The 17,696-nt window shown below is 45.3% G+C and overlaps 1 protein-coding gene across 1 annotated transcript in view; it reads left to right on the forward strand.

The window, feature by feature from the left end:
* Positions 1 to 17,696, forward strand: part of FREM1 (FRAS1 related extracellular matrix 1) — a 1,195,879-nt gene that overhangs the window by 982,233 nt on the left and 195,950 nt on the right. Inside the window, exon 28 of the mRNA XM_069626057.1 lies at positions 15,769 to 15,898. Within this exon, the coding sequence (XP_069482158.1) occupies positions 15,769 to 15,898 (130 nt within the window). The remainder of the gene's footprint in view (positions 1 to 15,768; positions 15,899 to 17,696) is intronic.

Genomic DNA, 17,696 nt, shown 5'->3' on the forward strand with positions numbered 1-17,696 from the left:
TTGGCTGTCCTTGGCTCTTAACCACCTAATAAGGTTCAGTCTAAAGTTTGCGAAGGGCTGGGGTTCTCTGATGTCATTAGGGAGGGAGAATATACATAACCTCACACACAAAACAGAAAGTCACATCCATGCCACTGAGCCAATGGGCCATGTAGACATGGGACTGTGTCTACTGAGTTAGGCAGAGTGAATTCTGGCATAAGCAGGCATAATCATAAGCAGGCATTTGTGTTAGCATGCGTCTGTGGCCAGCAGACGGTGGAACCGTTCTGTAGTTCATGCATGGAAAGTCAAGGTAACTTCATCAAAGAAACCTTGAATGATGTGTGTGGTTTGGCAAGGTAAAGGCACTACACCTCCCACAACACATTGCACATTTTACTGTAAGAGCTGGAACCATGATATTTACTCTCATAACTACAAACCATACAATGTGCTCTGCTGGTCAAATGGAAGAACATGTCCTCAGCAGTTGTCTGCACTATGTCCACCACACTCTGCTGATCTACTAAGAGACGCGTATTCACTTTCCAACACTGCACTCTCCACAATGCCTAGTCCTGCTCTACTGGAATCCTTTGACTAGGAGTGTGCCCTTTATAACCTTCCTAAGGTATTGATAGCTAGATGCCAAGCGGAGAAAAGCTACATTTGGAACAAGGCATAGAACTGCGCCACTGTAAATCCTTGAACCTGAATGTGAACATTGTGGCAAGTCCTCCATCTTGAGTTAGGCAGAGCGAACCCTGACGTGCGCGCTGGTTTATGACGGGGTCTTTTCCTTCACTTCATTTATTTATTGAGCATTTGTTGGGGCCTGTACAACAAGATGGTGTTTCCAGGCGCCATCATGTTCCTCCGGGTGCAGTCTCCTCACAGCTGACAACCCCCAATATCATCAGGCACCTGCAATCAGTGCTAAGAAACCCGCACACGCCCTCCATCAAGCAGCACAACAACATGCGCACGTCCAGTGCCTGTCAGAGGAACACTGGCAAGGAGCATTAGGGAGATGTGTAGGGTACATTGGTTAAGAATTTGCTGAAATATTTTGCGGATGTCCTGGGAATGTTTGAGAGATAATTGCAGAGAATTTTAAGGCATGCCTTTGACCTTTGGGAAATGATTAGGCGACCTGTAAGGCACGCCTGCGAGCTCCTGCAGAGAGCATTGGGTTCGCTTTCTCAATGTGTTGACCATTTAGTTAAGTCACTGTGAAACAGCAGCAAGTGCCAGGAACTTTAATCATCAGATTTGGGAAATGTAGTGTTGTGGGTGTTCTTCCGTGCTGAGGCAGAGTTTTTTTCTGCATCGTGTACTGCTATGTGGGGCCCTGCATACTCTGTGGCAGAGGGAATCCTGTGACGTATAGTCCTGTTGATGTGGGAGATCTTCCGTACTGAGGCAGGCGACTGTCTATGGAATTTGGTTATGTTAAGGCCTCTAGCCTAAAACCAGAAGTGCGGCAGAGTGCATTCATAGACATGTGGTCCTGTGGTTGTCTGCAGAGTGAGACACCTAATACATTCATGGTGAGGTAAATGTGATGTAGTATGTATGTATGTAGTAGTATGTGGTGAACCTGTATCGACTTTCGGTGGTGACATCAGTAATGAGCGCAGCATAGACAGCCTGTTTGGGTATCAGTACTGAGTGATGCAAGGGGCCGTCTTGCAAATGAATTCCACTGTGGCTTTTGCATCTAGTGCGGCGTGTGCAATGTTAGTTTTTACTTAAATGAAAAAAAACTAGGCTGCTGGTTGTAGGCACACAAAAAAGACTAAACAAGCTGGATTGTCAGTATACATGTTTCAAGTTGAACTGCAATAATATCACAGTGTCTGAACATGTTAAAACGTTGGGAGTCATTTTTGACTCCCAATTATCTTTTAAGAAGCATATTTCGTATCTGAAATCATCGTGCTACTATTACACAATCTACTTTGGCAAATTCGTCCGTACCTGTCAGAGACGAACAGAGCCATGATTGCAGGCGCAATCATAAATACAGAACTGGACTACTGTAATAGCCTCTTGATGGGTACATCTAAGAAAAATATTAAAAAAAAGCTCCAAGTAGCTCAGAAAGGAGCTGTCCGTGCAGTCTCTACGGTCTGGGTCGACACGCCAAGATTTCGTCGGCTAGGAGGAATATGCACTGGCTTCCTGTTGAGCAGCAAATTCAATTTAAAGGAGCAATACTGATATATAAATGCCCATCAGGTAATGCACCTCGCTACCTTGCCAATAGGATGAAAAGAGCTTCCATAAGAAGGACCTTCCGTTCATACAATAACCAGCTGCTGTATCAGCCACATGTGAATCTCAAAAGGATTGGTGGTGCCAGTTTTAATGCCTGGGCAACTACCACTTGGAATCCTCTCCCCCTTGATCTCAAGTGCTGTCTGTCCATTATTCTATTTAAAAAACAACTGAAGACAATGCTGATTGATGGAGGGACGGTCTAGTTAATTCCATCTTTTCTCTGCTGCTATTGAAAATCCCTTTCGGAATGCCTACCATTTTATGTTATATGTTTGACCCTGTCTATGTGAGCGCCCGGAGGCCTACGGGCGAGTGGTGTGATATAAAAAATAATATAGATAGATGTATTTCTGTTTGTGATTTTTACATAACAAGGCAGAGTATGTTCAAGAACATGTTTGAGCTTCCTCCCTGAATGAGCAGAGTGCCTTGTGGGAAATGTTATCCTGTCGTGCCTGTGTACCTTGCGAAGAGGCTAGTGTTCTGTCACCTGCTTTGCTTACCAAGGCTAAGGATGGCAATCCTTGCTTGTTATTAGGGCCTGGGCATGTGTGGCTGCACCTTACATACAGAATGTGGCAAACGAGCTGAACCTGGTTATCTGATGGCTATACCTGGCACATATGGTTGGCAGCATAGGCTCACTGCAGATGTGTGTTTTGGCTCAACCTGGTTAACCAATGTTGCTCCAGTCATATGAGAGCAGCACTTGTTCATGTGAGGCTATCCCTGCGCATAAGATGGTTAGAAGTCCCCCTTAAGTGCCAGGCTATTATGCAAGTCTATGCAAAAAGGACAAGCATACTCGTCCCTGGCACTTTAGCCAGGCCTCTTGGCTTTGTCAATGCACTTTTACTTTTTCGGCATTTCACAATTAAGTGGCCTTTTAATGGGCCTATCGCTGTGAAATGCGCCCCCAGCACTCTTGTGGGTGATGGAGGCCAATCACATCGTAGTGTTGTGAGTACACTGATGACTATTATGTATGCAAGTTGGCTGACCAGAACTCATATCCTGTTATCATGCAGCCCCCAAGAAATGCAGTTCTCATCTTTGTGCTCCAGGTGACCTGTGCATTCCCTAAAAGTATGCAAGTAACAAAATGATATCGTCTCTACATATCAGCGGATTTCTCAAGAGAAACAATGGAAAACAATGGTAATCAGAAAGAGATATCTGGTGTTTAGACTGTAACGGAAAAATATTAAGAAACAGTGTGGACTATTGCGGGCTCCTCCAATGCTGATTATGAAAGGGCAGAGAACACTGGAATTTATGGAGCCTGAGGCGCTGTCTGAGTTTATGCAAGAACAGCAGGCTCAACCGATGTCAAAGGGAGATCTGGCCAAGTGGTGCAGGGAGGACGAGGGTACACGCGAAAGGGACTGAATATATACATTGTACATGTTCAGGGAATAGGCTGGTGGACATTTGAAGAAGAATGCATACGAAGGGGAGGAGAGTATGGGGCAGGGGTAGGCTTCTCACGCTATCTGCCAAAAGAAGTGAGAGGGATCAGAGTGGTGAGCTGTTGTTGGGTCCCCATAGCACCATCTTGGGAGGAGGGAGTGAAAGGAACGGAGGGGGGGGGAGAAGCGGAATGGGGGTTTCTGGTTTGCTGTAAACAGTTACTCAGCAAGTTTACATTGCTTGCTTCTGGACTGCGTCAACCATGCAAGGCAAGGGCTGTAACACCGGAGGGCAGTCTAATAGGGTCAGCCAGAATACTAGAATGCAGATCATTGGGGTCTGCTATGCAGGATGGCATGAATTATAGTCGGAGGCAGAGGCGTTGCTAGGAGGGAGGGTTAAGGGGGCTCTAGCCCCATATCTTTTGGTTGTAGCCCCTGGATAGAATCTCAGGAGCTACAAACCAAAAGGCAAGCTAGGTCCCAGTCCCGACAGTTCCGACATCAGCGTAGCCCCGGGTCTTTTCCAGACCTAGCAACACCCCTTGTCGGAGGAACCATGGCTTAGTCGGTGTGGAATGGGGAATAGAACCCTTAACATAGTATCCCTGATGTCAATGAGCTGCTAGATAAAATCAAACGTAGGCTGGTTTCCAATTTCCTCAATGCACACAAAACATATATAGGGCCTCATTACGACTATGGAGGTAGCCATGGAGCTATTAGCACCATGGCTACCTCCAAACCGGGCTTCATTACCGGGAGAGATTTACCGGGTCATTCTGACATAGGAGGACCCGGTAATTCCTCCTTGCAGGAACCATTCCCCATTCCCATTTGAGCCCCCATTGGGCTCAATGGGAATGGGGAGGGAGGTAATAACGGGCACATAACTGGCCCGTTATTACCTCCCTCTTCCCCTTGCGGGACCCGGAAAGGACTCCTGGTTTTACCAGGCATCCTTACAGTGTCCCGCAAAGGGACCCTCGTAATCGGCGCTCCCGTAATGAAGGGGGCCGGTCCCGTACTGGCCCTCTTCATTACGGGAGCGCAAGGGTCGTAATGAGGCCCAGAGTGTTCTTACAGGAAACACACTTGCTTGGGTCACAATGCGCCTTCCTGGGGAGGGCAAAATATACAGTAGTCGAGCATGGCGGGTTGTCTATGGGCTCTAGGGGGGTGTTGCAATTTTGGTGTGAGAAGTCCCTCCCGCTGATTGTTGAGGAGGTGATCAGGGATGTAGGAGGCAGGTACCTTATGGTCAAGGGCTAACTGCAAGGAGGAGACGATATGTTTGGTCTCTGTTTATGCCCCTCCCTCCCTTCAATCGGATACGTACACTAGTGTTCAATCCCTGTTGGCTGTCCATGGGGGGGGGGATCTCACAATAGTGGGGGGGAGACTTTAACGACATGGCCTCGCCGGATATGACTAGCTCGTCAGACATTGGGTGGGAGGGGACGGTCAGCTACACACAAAGCTGTACACCCTCATGGATGCACTGGAATTAAGGGATGCCTGGCGGGAACTACACCTTTTACTCTAATGCGCACAACTCCTTCTCGAGTATCGAATCCATCCTGCTACCCGCCACGATCATAGATTGGGTAACCAAGGTCACTTTCTTGCCAAGGACCATTCCCCCCTCGTTATCACGCTATAAAGGAAAGGGAGCAGACAAAGTGTGGGTTTGGAGACTAAACGCATATTATTTATGCAACTTATTGCAGAGTGGATATCACAGGCTTCCGACGAGTACTACCAACTTAATGAGGGCTCAGTGTGTAGCCGGTCAGTGTTATGGGAGGCCTATAAAGTAGTGATGCAAAGGGAGGCGTCAGCGCCAGTGGGACACCACAAGCAACTCAGGTGACTCCAGATGACAGAGAGAGAGGATGAAGTGGTGGAGGCGGAGACAGCCCATGTTGAACACCCCTTGAAAGAGAGTAGAAGTGCTTTGCTTAAAAGCACTCTCTGACTCCATGCCTTAGCGAAGGATGAGGCCAGGGCGGACTTCTGGGATAAGAAGGCCAGAATTCACGAAATGGGGGACAAATGTGGGAGGAATTTGGCTTGAGCACTAGCGGTGAGTCGCGCACTAGAGTCAGAGCCCTCCGAGGAGGAAATCCAAGCAGCAATTGGGCAGCTGCAGTTAGAAAAGACCGCCAGATCCAATGGCTTTCCTATAGAATTGTGGAAGGCGGTGGGGCAGAAGGTGAGAGAGGCAATGGGAGGTATGCTTCTCGACAGCCCGGAGACTGGGCAACTACAGAGTGACCTACGCTAGGCTACAATAGTCGTCATTCACAAAAATCGGATACCCTCAGATAGTTGCATCATGTACAGACCAATTTCTTTGCTTAATTGGGAGGAAAACATTCTGGCAAAGGTACTGGCCAACAGGCTCTTGGGGGTTTCGGGCAAGATGATCCACAGTGACCAATGTGGTCTTCTACCGTTAAAGGCCATGCGTATGAACTTGTGGAGAGTGCAGAACACTTTAGGCATGGCATCTACTTTGGACCGCCCACACACCCTTATTGCCCTCGACTCAGAAAAATCTTTCGACTCAGTGCGTTGGGCATATCTGTGATTAGTGTTGAACAGGATGGGTTCGGTCCTAAATTCCAGAGTTGGGTGAAATTGTTGTATGCCGGTCCCACGGCAAGAGTAAGGGTGAACTGGGCACTCTCCAGGGAGTTTCCGCTGGAGAGGGATACAAGGCAGGGGTGCCCACTTTCTCCCCTCTTGTTTTTATTGGCAGTAGAACCCTGAGCAGCAAAGATGTGGGCTGAATCCAGGATCAGGGGTTTTATATGGTCAGAGGGAAGACCAGGTGTCCCTTTACGTGGATGACATACTGAACTACCTGGGCAAGCTCAGGGTCTCTGGCCCGGTGGTGATGGAGATGATCAGAAAATTTGGGCACTAAAGTAGCTTGCGTATCAACTGGGACAAGTCAGGGTTGTTGCTGGAGATGGGAGAAATGGAAGCTGTTCCATTGGGGTGCCCCTTGGCAGCGGCACAGGGGATGATTAGATATCTGGGGATCAACATCGGCACAGATGAACACAGCTTCCTCCAGAATAACCTGGTCCCAATTTTAGCAAAGGCCAAGGCCAATGTCCAACTCTGGAACACTGTGCCGGTCTCACTGCTGGGGCATGCTAATCTGTTCCGAATGCTGACACTCCCCAGGTTGCTCTATGTCCTCCAGAACACCACAGTGAAGATCTCCCCAAGGGTTTTCCGAGTTATCGAGGGACTACAGAGGGAAGCAATCTGGGGTAAGAAGACTCAAGAGTATTGCACTGTCCATGCAGCTCTGGTCGGTGTGTGTGTGTGGGGAGGGCCTCGGGGAGGGGCTCCTGGACATCATATTATTAGGTGTCCCAACTGGTGGTTGTGAATAAATAGGTGTACAATGATCCGGGAGCTTCCCATATCCAGCTGGAAAGGCAATATGATAGGGAACCACCTGCCGGCACTAATACTGTACAGACACCCACAACAGGTCAACCTACCACCGCCAGGGCCGACACACTATGAGGTGTGGTCCGTGGCCCTCGACAAGATGGGTTGGGGTATGGTGGTGAAGATGGAGACGTACATCTGGGACAATAGAGACCTCCCGGAGGTGGAGAAGATGGGACACCAAACCAAATAGGTCACAGCAGGCGTTCAGCAGCTGAAACACATCATTGCGCAGAAACATCTGGTCCCCTTTCAGCATTTGCAGGGTTCTCACGGGTTGCACAATGGTGATCTGCTTTACATACACATGACTGCAACCTGCCGTGAAACATGAGAGCAGGGAAGAATGGAACCTCCCTGAGCACTCCCCTTTGGAGGCCAACCTGCTAGAGGGGAGACTTTTGGGAAAGGTAGTTACGACACTCGACCAAGTGATCAACAACTTCTCCACTGCACCACTGAAAAAGCTGAAGGACAATTGGGAGAGGTTTCTCTGGGAAATACATGAAGAGGGCTGGGTGGGGGTGCTGGGATCTGCAAGGGAGGCAGTGGTTCCCAGCAAACTCTGGCTCATTCAGTACAAAATACTACACAGTGCATATTACACCAGGGTTAGGCTTCACAAGATGGGGATGGCAGCAGACCCTAGCCGTCTGAGGCACAGGGCAGAGTAGGGCACCTTCTTCCACACTATATGGGCCTGCCCAAGGATACACAATTACTGGGGAGCAGTTAGAGGGTCAGTTGCCAGACTGCCTGAGGTTCTGCCTGCTACATATTTGGGGGGACTCAGACTGCTCCCATAAACAGTTGTGTGTGATTAAAACTGTGCTGATGGTGGCCAAGAGAGACATATCAGCGTGTTGGGGTAGATTGGTGGCCCTGAGAGTTCCTCCATGTTAAGAGGGAATGGACCACTGTTGTGACCTAGAGCTGGGTGTGTTCAGAGAGAGGGGTTGCCCCAGAAGCATAATCAAATCTGGGGGAAATGGCAGGGCACGAATTGAGGTTGGACTTTAGAGGGGGTCTAGTGGTTTGTTGGAGGGGAGAGGTGGTACCAAGCAGTGGGAATGGGTGGCACAGTGAGAGGGACTTGCAAACTGTGATCTACAGAAGAGTTGTAACATCACGGGGGCAGTGGGAGGGGGCAGTCAGTGTATTATGGCATGATGATTGTTTGTGCATCTCTGGGGGTTGTTTAGTATGATTTTTATTTGGAAAAAATGGTTTGTAAAAACAAAAACATATTATCCCTGAATATCAATGGCCTAAATCATTACATTAAACGCCAGAATGTTCTACACTATCTGGACTCTAATAGCATAGACGGAGCGCCATTACAGGAGACACACCTGCAGAAACTGGAGGCAGAGAAACTAAGGAGGGGAAGGTATGTCATAGCTGCTGTTAGAAAGGGAAGAAATGCGGGGTGGCCATCTTTATTAGGAAGTCATTACCTGCATGTGTAAATAAAGTCTGGGCAGGTGACGAGGGAAGATTAGTAGTGGTCAGGATACATAGAGGAGAAAAGATGCTAGTGATAGGACCGTTATATGTGTCCACCAGTGACAAGCATGCATTCTTTTCATATCTTTCCAGAACTGTGAAAAAGTCAAATCCTACTGGGAGGAGAATGGAATTTGGCACTAGAGCCGTTCCTGGATAAGTCGGACAAGCACATTGATGGACACAAGAGAGACAGGGAAATACTGACGCAACTGAGAGCGGACCAGGGTCTGGGGGAACCATGGAGAATATGGGCAGAGAATATACTTTCACCTCCTGTGTCCATGGTTCACAATCGAGAATTGATTATTCTATAGGGTTGAGGCGACTCCTGTCTAGTATTATTCGAAGTGAAATACTACTGGGGGAGGGACATTTCAGATCATGACCCGGTAGTAGTTACTATAGACACCCTCTCAAAAAGACAAGGTACCAACAGGTGAAGGATGAATGTCAGCTTGCCGAGAAACCCGAGGGATGAAGCAGAAATAGTCAGCTTGATTGATGAATATTTTGACCTCAGTGGGGAATCTGTGAGCTCGGTAGGTACTCTTTGGGTCGCAGGGTAAGCGTACTGTAGGGGGATGCTAATTCAAAAGAGTGTCAGGAACATGAACTGGAGTTATTGTAGAAGAGGGTAAAGGGCTTACAGCAGCAATACGAGAGATGCCCCAGGAAAGCCAATGTGTTGGCGCTTATGAGGGTGCAATTTGAAATAAACAATTATTTTACAAAGAAGGTGGAATACTCCCTCTTCCAGCTATGGGCCACACAGTATGAGCAGGGGGAAAAAGCAGGGTGCCTCCTTGCAGCCCAACTTAAACAGAGGGAAGAGCAGTGTGGGATCGCAATGATGTAGTGTAAGGACACCGGTAAACCGGTGACAGATGCGGGTGATATCATGCAGGAATTTTGCACTTTCTATGAAGCCTTGTACACTGCGGACCCAGCAATAGAACAGGCAATAGCAACAGAAGCATTGTTCATGAATGAACCGACAATTTCACAGCTGGAATTGGAGGATCAGCTGATGCTGGGTGGTCAGATAAAAGTAGAGGAGGTGCAGGAGAGTATCGCTGGCATGAACAATGGGAAATCACCAGGAAAGGATGTCTTGCCAGTAGAGTTTTATAAAACAGGGGTTGTTTAAGACGCTGCAGTGCTGACAGGGATGTTTAGTGAGGCTATAGATGCAGGGGCACTTAGGGCAGAATTCAATGCACCACTGTTGTCAGTTTTCCCGAAACCAGGCTCAGATCTGCTTTTCGTAGCAATTATCGGCCGATATCGCTGATTGATACAGATATCAAGATCCTCGCAAAGGTGTTAGCCGTGAGACTTGAAAAAGGAAATCCCAACACAGATTCATAGGACGCAGGTCGGCATTGTGCCGGGCAGATCAGCAAGGGATAATATGCGACTACTAATAAAATTGCTTTGGCAAGAAAGAGAGGTGGCAGAGCTTAAAATAGCACTCTTGCTGGATGCTCAGATAGCGTTTGACCAGGTGGAGTGGGGATACTTGTCCCGTACACTAGCAAGATATGGGTATGGTCAAGGCTTTCTTAGGGAAGTTTACCTTCTCTGCAACAAACCGAGTGCTAGAGTGGGGGGGAGTGGCCACAAGTCTGACCCATTCACTATTAGCAGTGGCAGAAGGCAAGGTTTCCCCCTCTCTCCTCTGCTGTTCATACTGGCACTTGAACCACTCTCCATGGCTATAAGGCTAAATCCCGCCATTAGAGGGATTGATATGCCAAGGGGGGAGCAAAAAGCACTCTTACATGCTGACATGTATTGTTGAACTTGGCGAACCGTGACTCATCAGTGGTTGAGTTGATGCAGGTAATAGGCACTTTCTATTCTTTCTCAGGATATAAAATAAATTGGGATAAATGAGAGGCCATGCCTTTAATTCAAAGAATTTATGAAGAATGTGTCAAGCAGACCCAACTGTGCTGGGTAGGTGAGCGTCTTAGGTACTTGGGGATCTTTTTAAGCAAAGGTCTAATTAATAGTATTAAGGACTAGCACAAGTATCCGTTCTCTGAACAGGTTCTGTAGACAGACACGATAAGACTTTCATCAAATGTTAAAAATCAATCATCCTGTAGGTCGCTGTTCCGATTCGCTTATCGTTTGATGTGCTTTACACCCTGAAGTGAACTGCACTGAGCATGGGCGTGTGTGGCTGGCTGACATATCCCGGAGCGAGAGTTGGCGTGCATGTTGGGACCTTCTTTGCTCTCTCCCTACCTGTCACCTCACCCTGACATGGTGCAGTTCATTGCAGTGCAAATATCTCAAAATACTGTGCATCCTGGGCCTTGAAACATGTTCCTTGTGCCTGGGCTGTTCCTTCTACGACCACATTGATGTTCCACAGATTTCAGGCAACTGTCTTTAGTGTGAAGGTGGTGAAATCCGGGGAATGAGGTGGGGTGTCCAACTGTTATGTAGCCAGTCATGTCCAGACGTAACAGGTAACTATGCAAAATATGGTGAACATTAGTGAAACTGTGTGGAATTGTATAAGGAACAACTGTTCACCAAGCCACAAACCCACAAACATATTTTGACTTGTGCTGAAATCTGGGGAAAGGGGTGAGTTGTCCACATGTCATGTAGCCAGTACTGTCTGGAGCGTCCTAACAGACAACTATGAAAAATCTGGTGCACATGATGAAACGGTGTGGAATTGTATAAGGAATTTCGCCAAGCCACAAACCCACAACAAATTCAGAGTTTTGCTGAAATCGGGGGAAAGGGGTGGGGTGTCCAAATGTCATGTAGCCAGTAATGTCTGGAGGGCCCTAACAGTAAACTATTCGAAATGTGGTGCAGATTGGTAAAACCGTGTGGAATTGTATAAGGAACAATGCTTTGCCACAAACCCAGCCACCCACAAATGTTCACTTTGATAAATATAGATATGTAGAGCCAAAATGGGTGAAGACGCATTTGGAGTTTACAAAATGGTCATCGTAGAATTTGTCCATCTGGGGTCGAATACAAAAAGTCAAAATGGTGGTGGCAGCTCGACTGAACTACATATTTGGTATGCTGCCTCTATGGGTACCAATTGTAATTATGAGGAAGATAACACAGGGGATCAAATCATTTCTCTGGGGAAGCCAGAGACCACAGCAGAGAAACCTTACGCAACAGCACATGCAGGGGTTCTTAAACTACCTAACAGAGAGGTATATTATCTTTCCCGGCAGCTCTCGCAGGTGGCAGGGCCCTTTAGAGATGGTAAACATCGGCTGTCCTGGGCGGTGTAGGAGCAGAAAATCAGCCAGTAATTGGGGTTGGAAATGATCTTTAACGAGGGCGGAGGGAATAGGTTCCACCCAATAATTGGGGCAAATATTGCAGCATGTGGAGAAACCCACGCACTTCTTAAGGTAGATGGATATTCGCATTTAGAGGCGCTCATGTGGCATAAGAAAGTTTGGGCCTTAGCCAAGTAAAGGATCTCCTTATTGGAAAGCGTTGTATGATGTTTGGTAAAGCTAGGGACCGATGGGGGGTAGCAGCAAATGACGAGTGGATGCATACACAACTGGCACACTACTTGCAAAAGACTCTTGGTGCACAACAAGTCGCGCTTAAAAGCTTGCCGATTACTGCATTATTAGGAGGGTGGAAGCATGATGAGGGTTTGGTGAGAGCGCTTTATGCTGCACTGATAGAAGCGTTACATGCGGAACAGAGCAGGACGGGGTTGAATAGTGAGGCTTAAATTGATGCAATATAAAATATTCCAAGGATGGTTCTGGACCCCAGAGAGGCTTGGGGCTGCTCAACTCACGCAGGATACATGATGCTGGAGATGCAGTAAGGATACCGGGATATTGCACACATTCTATGGGCCTGTTCCTAAGTGCAAGGATACTGGGCAAAGGTATGGGGGGTGATCCAAGACACAATGGGATGGCGTGCCATGGCGGAACCCGAGGATTTCCATTCTGCATGATATGTCAGAGCTACCGAACATAGCTAGAGCAGAGGAAACATGGTTGAACACTCTGTTGCTGGTGGCAAAGCAGGTCATCCTAAGGCTATGGGAGCCTACCACACCTCCAGTGATGAGTACATGGGAACAAGCGATGGTTAAAGTTACTTCATATGAACGAGTGATTCACAGGGCTAGAGACAAGGAGGCAGACTTCCTTCTAACCTGGAAGACATTACTTCAAGGTTGCTAGCAGAGGTAGGGGAGTATGGATAGGGGCCCACTAGAGAGATTATGGGGGTGCTATAGGTAGATGGGAGTAGAGAGAGAAATGTTTAATCACATGTAGGGCCTGGACTACCTCTGTGTTGACTGGCTGATGTTGAATTCTAAGTTAGTAATCTACATTTAACGATGGTTAGGTTTATTGCAGAGGTTTGTTTTAAATGTTCTGTTTCTGTTACGTATCACTATATTCTCACCACGGTTCTGAAACACAGGTAGGGATAAACAGACTTCTTGCTCTGTGAACATATATTTTCGATATACAAAAAGAAAGTTCTATTTTCTATTGGATGTCACCTTTCACTCTTCCCACATCAATTGGAATATCTTAATAATTATCACAAATTCTATTAGTCATAAATCAGCAAATTTCATAAAACAATCATAAAAATGAAAATGATCATAGTATATAAAACACATACAATATACTAAAACAACACAAGTAGAAACACCATGAGTGAGTCGCAATACAATAATTCTTGAAGGATAAAAAATGTGTAACCAAATAACACTTTGATTCCAATGCCTCACTAATTTCACCTTGTTTCTTATTGGTATGTATTCAAAAAACACGACTTGTACAAGTTTCTGTCCTTTATGTACAACAATGTAGGACATTCTTCAGGGGAGTGTGTCTTGTGCCGAAATTAAAAATCTTCTTTAGTAGGGGAGAGTACCCTGTTAATCAAAAGGACACCCTATTAGTACTTAAAGATTAGATATGAATCTCTATTTACATTCATCCAAACCCTCATCCCTCAAAGGGTATAGCAGTAAGTTCATTATTACATACCTCTCTTGCCTTGTATTAACTCTTGGACCTTTACTGATTATTGCTGCAGATTCCCAATTTCTTATAGGAATTCTTGCTCTTCCTCCTCTCTTCTCTAATCTAGTGTACAAAAATTGCATATTATTACCGTTAGACATATCTGTCATACAATATATATTTTGAGTGTCTAGAAAGCATAAGGTGATAATGATTACCAGTATAGGATTTTCCAATCCACTTGTTTTGTCTCTCTCTAAATTACAACATCTCTGTCTGTAGGATAACAATTATCACCCTGTAAAACAGAGCCCACACATCCCGTTTCAATTTTTCAGTTATAAAAACCAAACTTGCATTGTGCTATGTGGTGAGTCAACAAACACACTTACTTGTGGCTATGGATAAGGATGTTAATTTCCAAATTTCATCACAGGGAGGCCCTTGTTTCAATAGATGTCAGTGGCCTCAAGTTCCATATTTAAGTCAAGCTCTAAAAGACAAAGCCGTGAAAACTGCAAATTAGCCACCAGCTAGCTTCTTAGGCCTGTAATCCCGCATTATCTATATCTCACATTCTGTCCTCCACACTTACTTTATTCACTTGACATTCACTTGACATGCAACTCGGATCTGCTTCCCGTTTAGTTCTAATTATCTGTTTGGTCATTCAAAACGGCATTATGTTTGCGGGTGATGAAAAGTCGGGTTTTTTGGAGACATACCAATAAGAAACAAGCTGAAATTAGTGAGGCATTGGAATCAAAGTGTTATTTGGTTACTCATTTTTGATCCTTCAAGAATTATTGTATTGCGACTCACTCATGATGTTTCTACTTGTGTTGTTTTAATATATTGTATGTGTTTTATATACTATGATCATGTTTATGATTGTTTTATGAAATTTGCGAATTTATGACTAATAAAATTTGTGATAATTATTAAGATGTTCCAATTGATGTGGGAAGAGTGAAAGGTGACATCCAACAGAAAACAGGACTTTCTTTTTGTATATCTGTTAAGTATCACCACACTCTTTCTAAATATCTTTCCTGAGGGGGAAGTAGCTGCATGATTCGAGAATCAGAAACCGAAAAGGATGTGTGGTAGTGGAAGGGAGTCCTTCCATACTGCATGGAATGAGGGTGAGGGTTGGGAAAGTGGAGGGATGAATTTGAGGGGATGGGTACAAGGAGAATGCACATAACCTAATCTGGGGCACTGAACTGGGAAAAGCTGAGGGGTTGACTTGGGGTGTGGCTGAGGTTCCTATGAATTGTCAATGAACTCTGAATTTTGATTAATTGTAATGTTTTCTTTTTATCATTTTAATAGAAATTATAATGCAAAATAAAAGACATTGTCGCTGGATAAATATTAAATTATATTCCTTTTTTCGACAAATAAATGCCACACACAGGTGTGTTGCTAGGTCTGGAAAAGATCCGGGGCTACGCTAATTTTGGGACCAAAAAAGCCTTTTCATACAAATAATGCATGAGATATAATATCATGGCACAATATAACATTATGCAACCAGACCAGACCAGCACTTTTTATACTATGAGAATAATTACATAATTAAGCTAATCGTTTATATACAGGGTAGGACTGGCCTATAGGGCAATAGGCCCATGGCCGAATCAAAAACACAAAACGCTGGAGCGTGGCCATTTTCTGGACAAAGTGGGCCACTTTTTTGGCCAATTTTGGCCAATTTGATGAGTTAATTCACTCTGTGGCTAGTAGTTTTGCCCAGTTTTGCTGAATACATTTCCTTTAAAATGCACAGTTTGCATCACACTTTATCAAAACACTCCCCATTGGTTACTATTCAAACAGTGTCACAAAGGGAAGAATAGCCATTTGCAACTGTGGGCCACTTTTTCATGGGTGCCAGAGACAATTGTATGCCCCAGTCCGACCCTGCTTATATGGTCCTATCTTTTTAAATACATTTCTATGAGCATTTAAGCATGTTAGATATTTGCTAAAACGAATCTTGGTGTGGTTTAATCCAGACATTGATCAGGCAACCAGATACACAGTCACAAAAATGAGTTTTTTCATTTGATTAATCCATTCTTTTTTCTCTACCACAGCTTGGAATTGAAATGGTCAAGGGTTGACTTCATGCAGGTTGACTACACTGTGTGCGAAAACGTGGGACAGGTGTCCATGAAAATCCTCAGAGCGGGGAACCCGATGGACTCTGCCTTCGTTGCAATACAGGTAAATCGTTCCCTACGGCCAACCCAGTTAAAATGAAACATTCAGAACAGCTTTTCATTGAATAGCTTTCCTCAGGACCACAGTGACCTCATAATTTAACACACTGGTATTTATTATTTAAACATGTTCATCTACATTTATCTATATTTATTTTTGGGCCCTTTTATTGATATGTATCCACATTATTTTTGTTATATAATAAGTTGCAAAAAGTATTTTTTCACATTTATGGAAATTAAAACCATACTACACGTTAGTGGGAGATACAGAAAGCTGGGCCCCTGAACACCAATCCAAGCTTTATTTTTCTTTTCAATACAAATGAGGTATTTTGTTTGTTTACACATACTTTAGTTTGAAAACTGAGAATGAATAAGGCATCGTGCACCTCTTTACTGCAAGTGGCAGTACTTGCTAACATTTTCTTTTTTTCTTGCAAACCCATTACGTGTCACATAAACACCCATAGTTTTACACACACCCACACACACTCACCCACACCCACACACACACACAAACACACCAGCTTTATTTCCACATTTCTAACTTTTCATTGCTGCTGATCTGAGCCATACTGTCAAAGCCACATTAATAGCTTTGCAACTAACTCATGCCCATGTTTACACTCTCCATGCTGCCGGGCTTCACATCTGGCTTCAAGGACCTGCTTTCCCGATGTTTACAAATAAATCCGGATAGGGAGTGGATTAATTTATCCGTAAAAATCAATAAAAAGCAGAAAACTAGGCGCCCTTCTCGTGATGTAACAATACCATCTATTCAATCACTCTTCTTGCAATTAGTGTTCTGTGGAAAAAGAAACATAAAATCGCATAAGACAACAACCAAAATCTCTAATGTCTTGTCATTGCCTATAACAAAGCAATCTGTTCCCTCTGTTGAACTGGTACGCTACAGTCATATGCGAATGTTAATGTTAAAGGGTACTTGCACCGCACACTATCACCACCGCAGTGGTTCCCAGGTGCTCTGGCGGATCTGAATAAGAAGGATGTGAAAAAACAGGGGGATGTGGGGAGGGTTAGTGGGGTCTAGAGGGAGTAGGGAAGTGAGAGTTGTAATGTCCTGTTGGCAGCTTCAGTTCGGTTTGCACCGTATGCTGACCTTAGGCGTGATTTTCGGGTCAGTGCGATTCCCATGTGCTGTTGTGCCAGGTTATGTGTTGTTTGTATGTTGTTGCAGTGTGCTGAAGTACGTGCCGATTGCTGTGCAGAGAGGTGATAGTGTGAGTTTCACTAGAAGTGTATGTGGAAAATGTAAGTTTTATTGGGTTAGTAGGGTTTTTTTCTTGCTTCTTTGCTTTGGCTTTCTGCGCTCAACATCTATGACCACCCTATGTGTTTTGATATAGTTTGGCAGACTAGTTGGCAGGCCGGTTGCAGAGTGGCAGTTCTTCTCTGTAGAATTCTAGTGGTATGCTGACATGGTTGACAGTGGCGTGTTCCCCTCGTCCTAGGGTTAGGAAACGGTTGGGTTAGGGGGATTGTGGCCTCTCCCTGGCAGTCTGGTGGGGGGTCCTTATCTACTGTGGTTTCCGCTGTAAGCTAGCAGTGTGTGGACATGTGTGATCGAGGCAACCTCCCGCCCTCCGGTTATGGATGATTAAGTTAGGAATTCTGGGTCTCCCCCAGAGCTTCTTGTTTCCAGCTGGATCTATGTTTCCTAGTCGTTTCCATCTGGTCCAGCATTAAAGAGTCAAGAGTTGACTAGTTTTCTGAATTCCACGTGATCCCTTGAATTGCGTATGTTTTTTGTAGGCCATTCCAACATTTCCCTG

The sequence above is a fragment of the Ambystoma mexicanum genome, chromosome 6p (assembly GCF_040938575.1).
Source record: "Ambystoma mexicanum isolate Mex_15411 chromosome 6p, UKY_AmexF1_1, whole genome shotgun sequence".
Taxonomy (NCBI): domain Eukaryota; kingdom Metazoa; phylum Chordata; class Amphibia; order Caudata; family Ambystomatidae; genus Ambystoma; species Ambystoma mexicanum.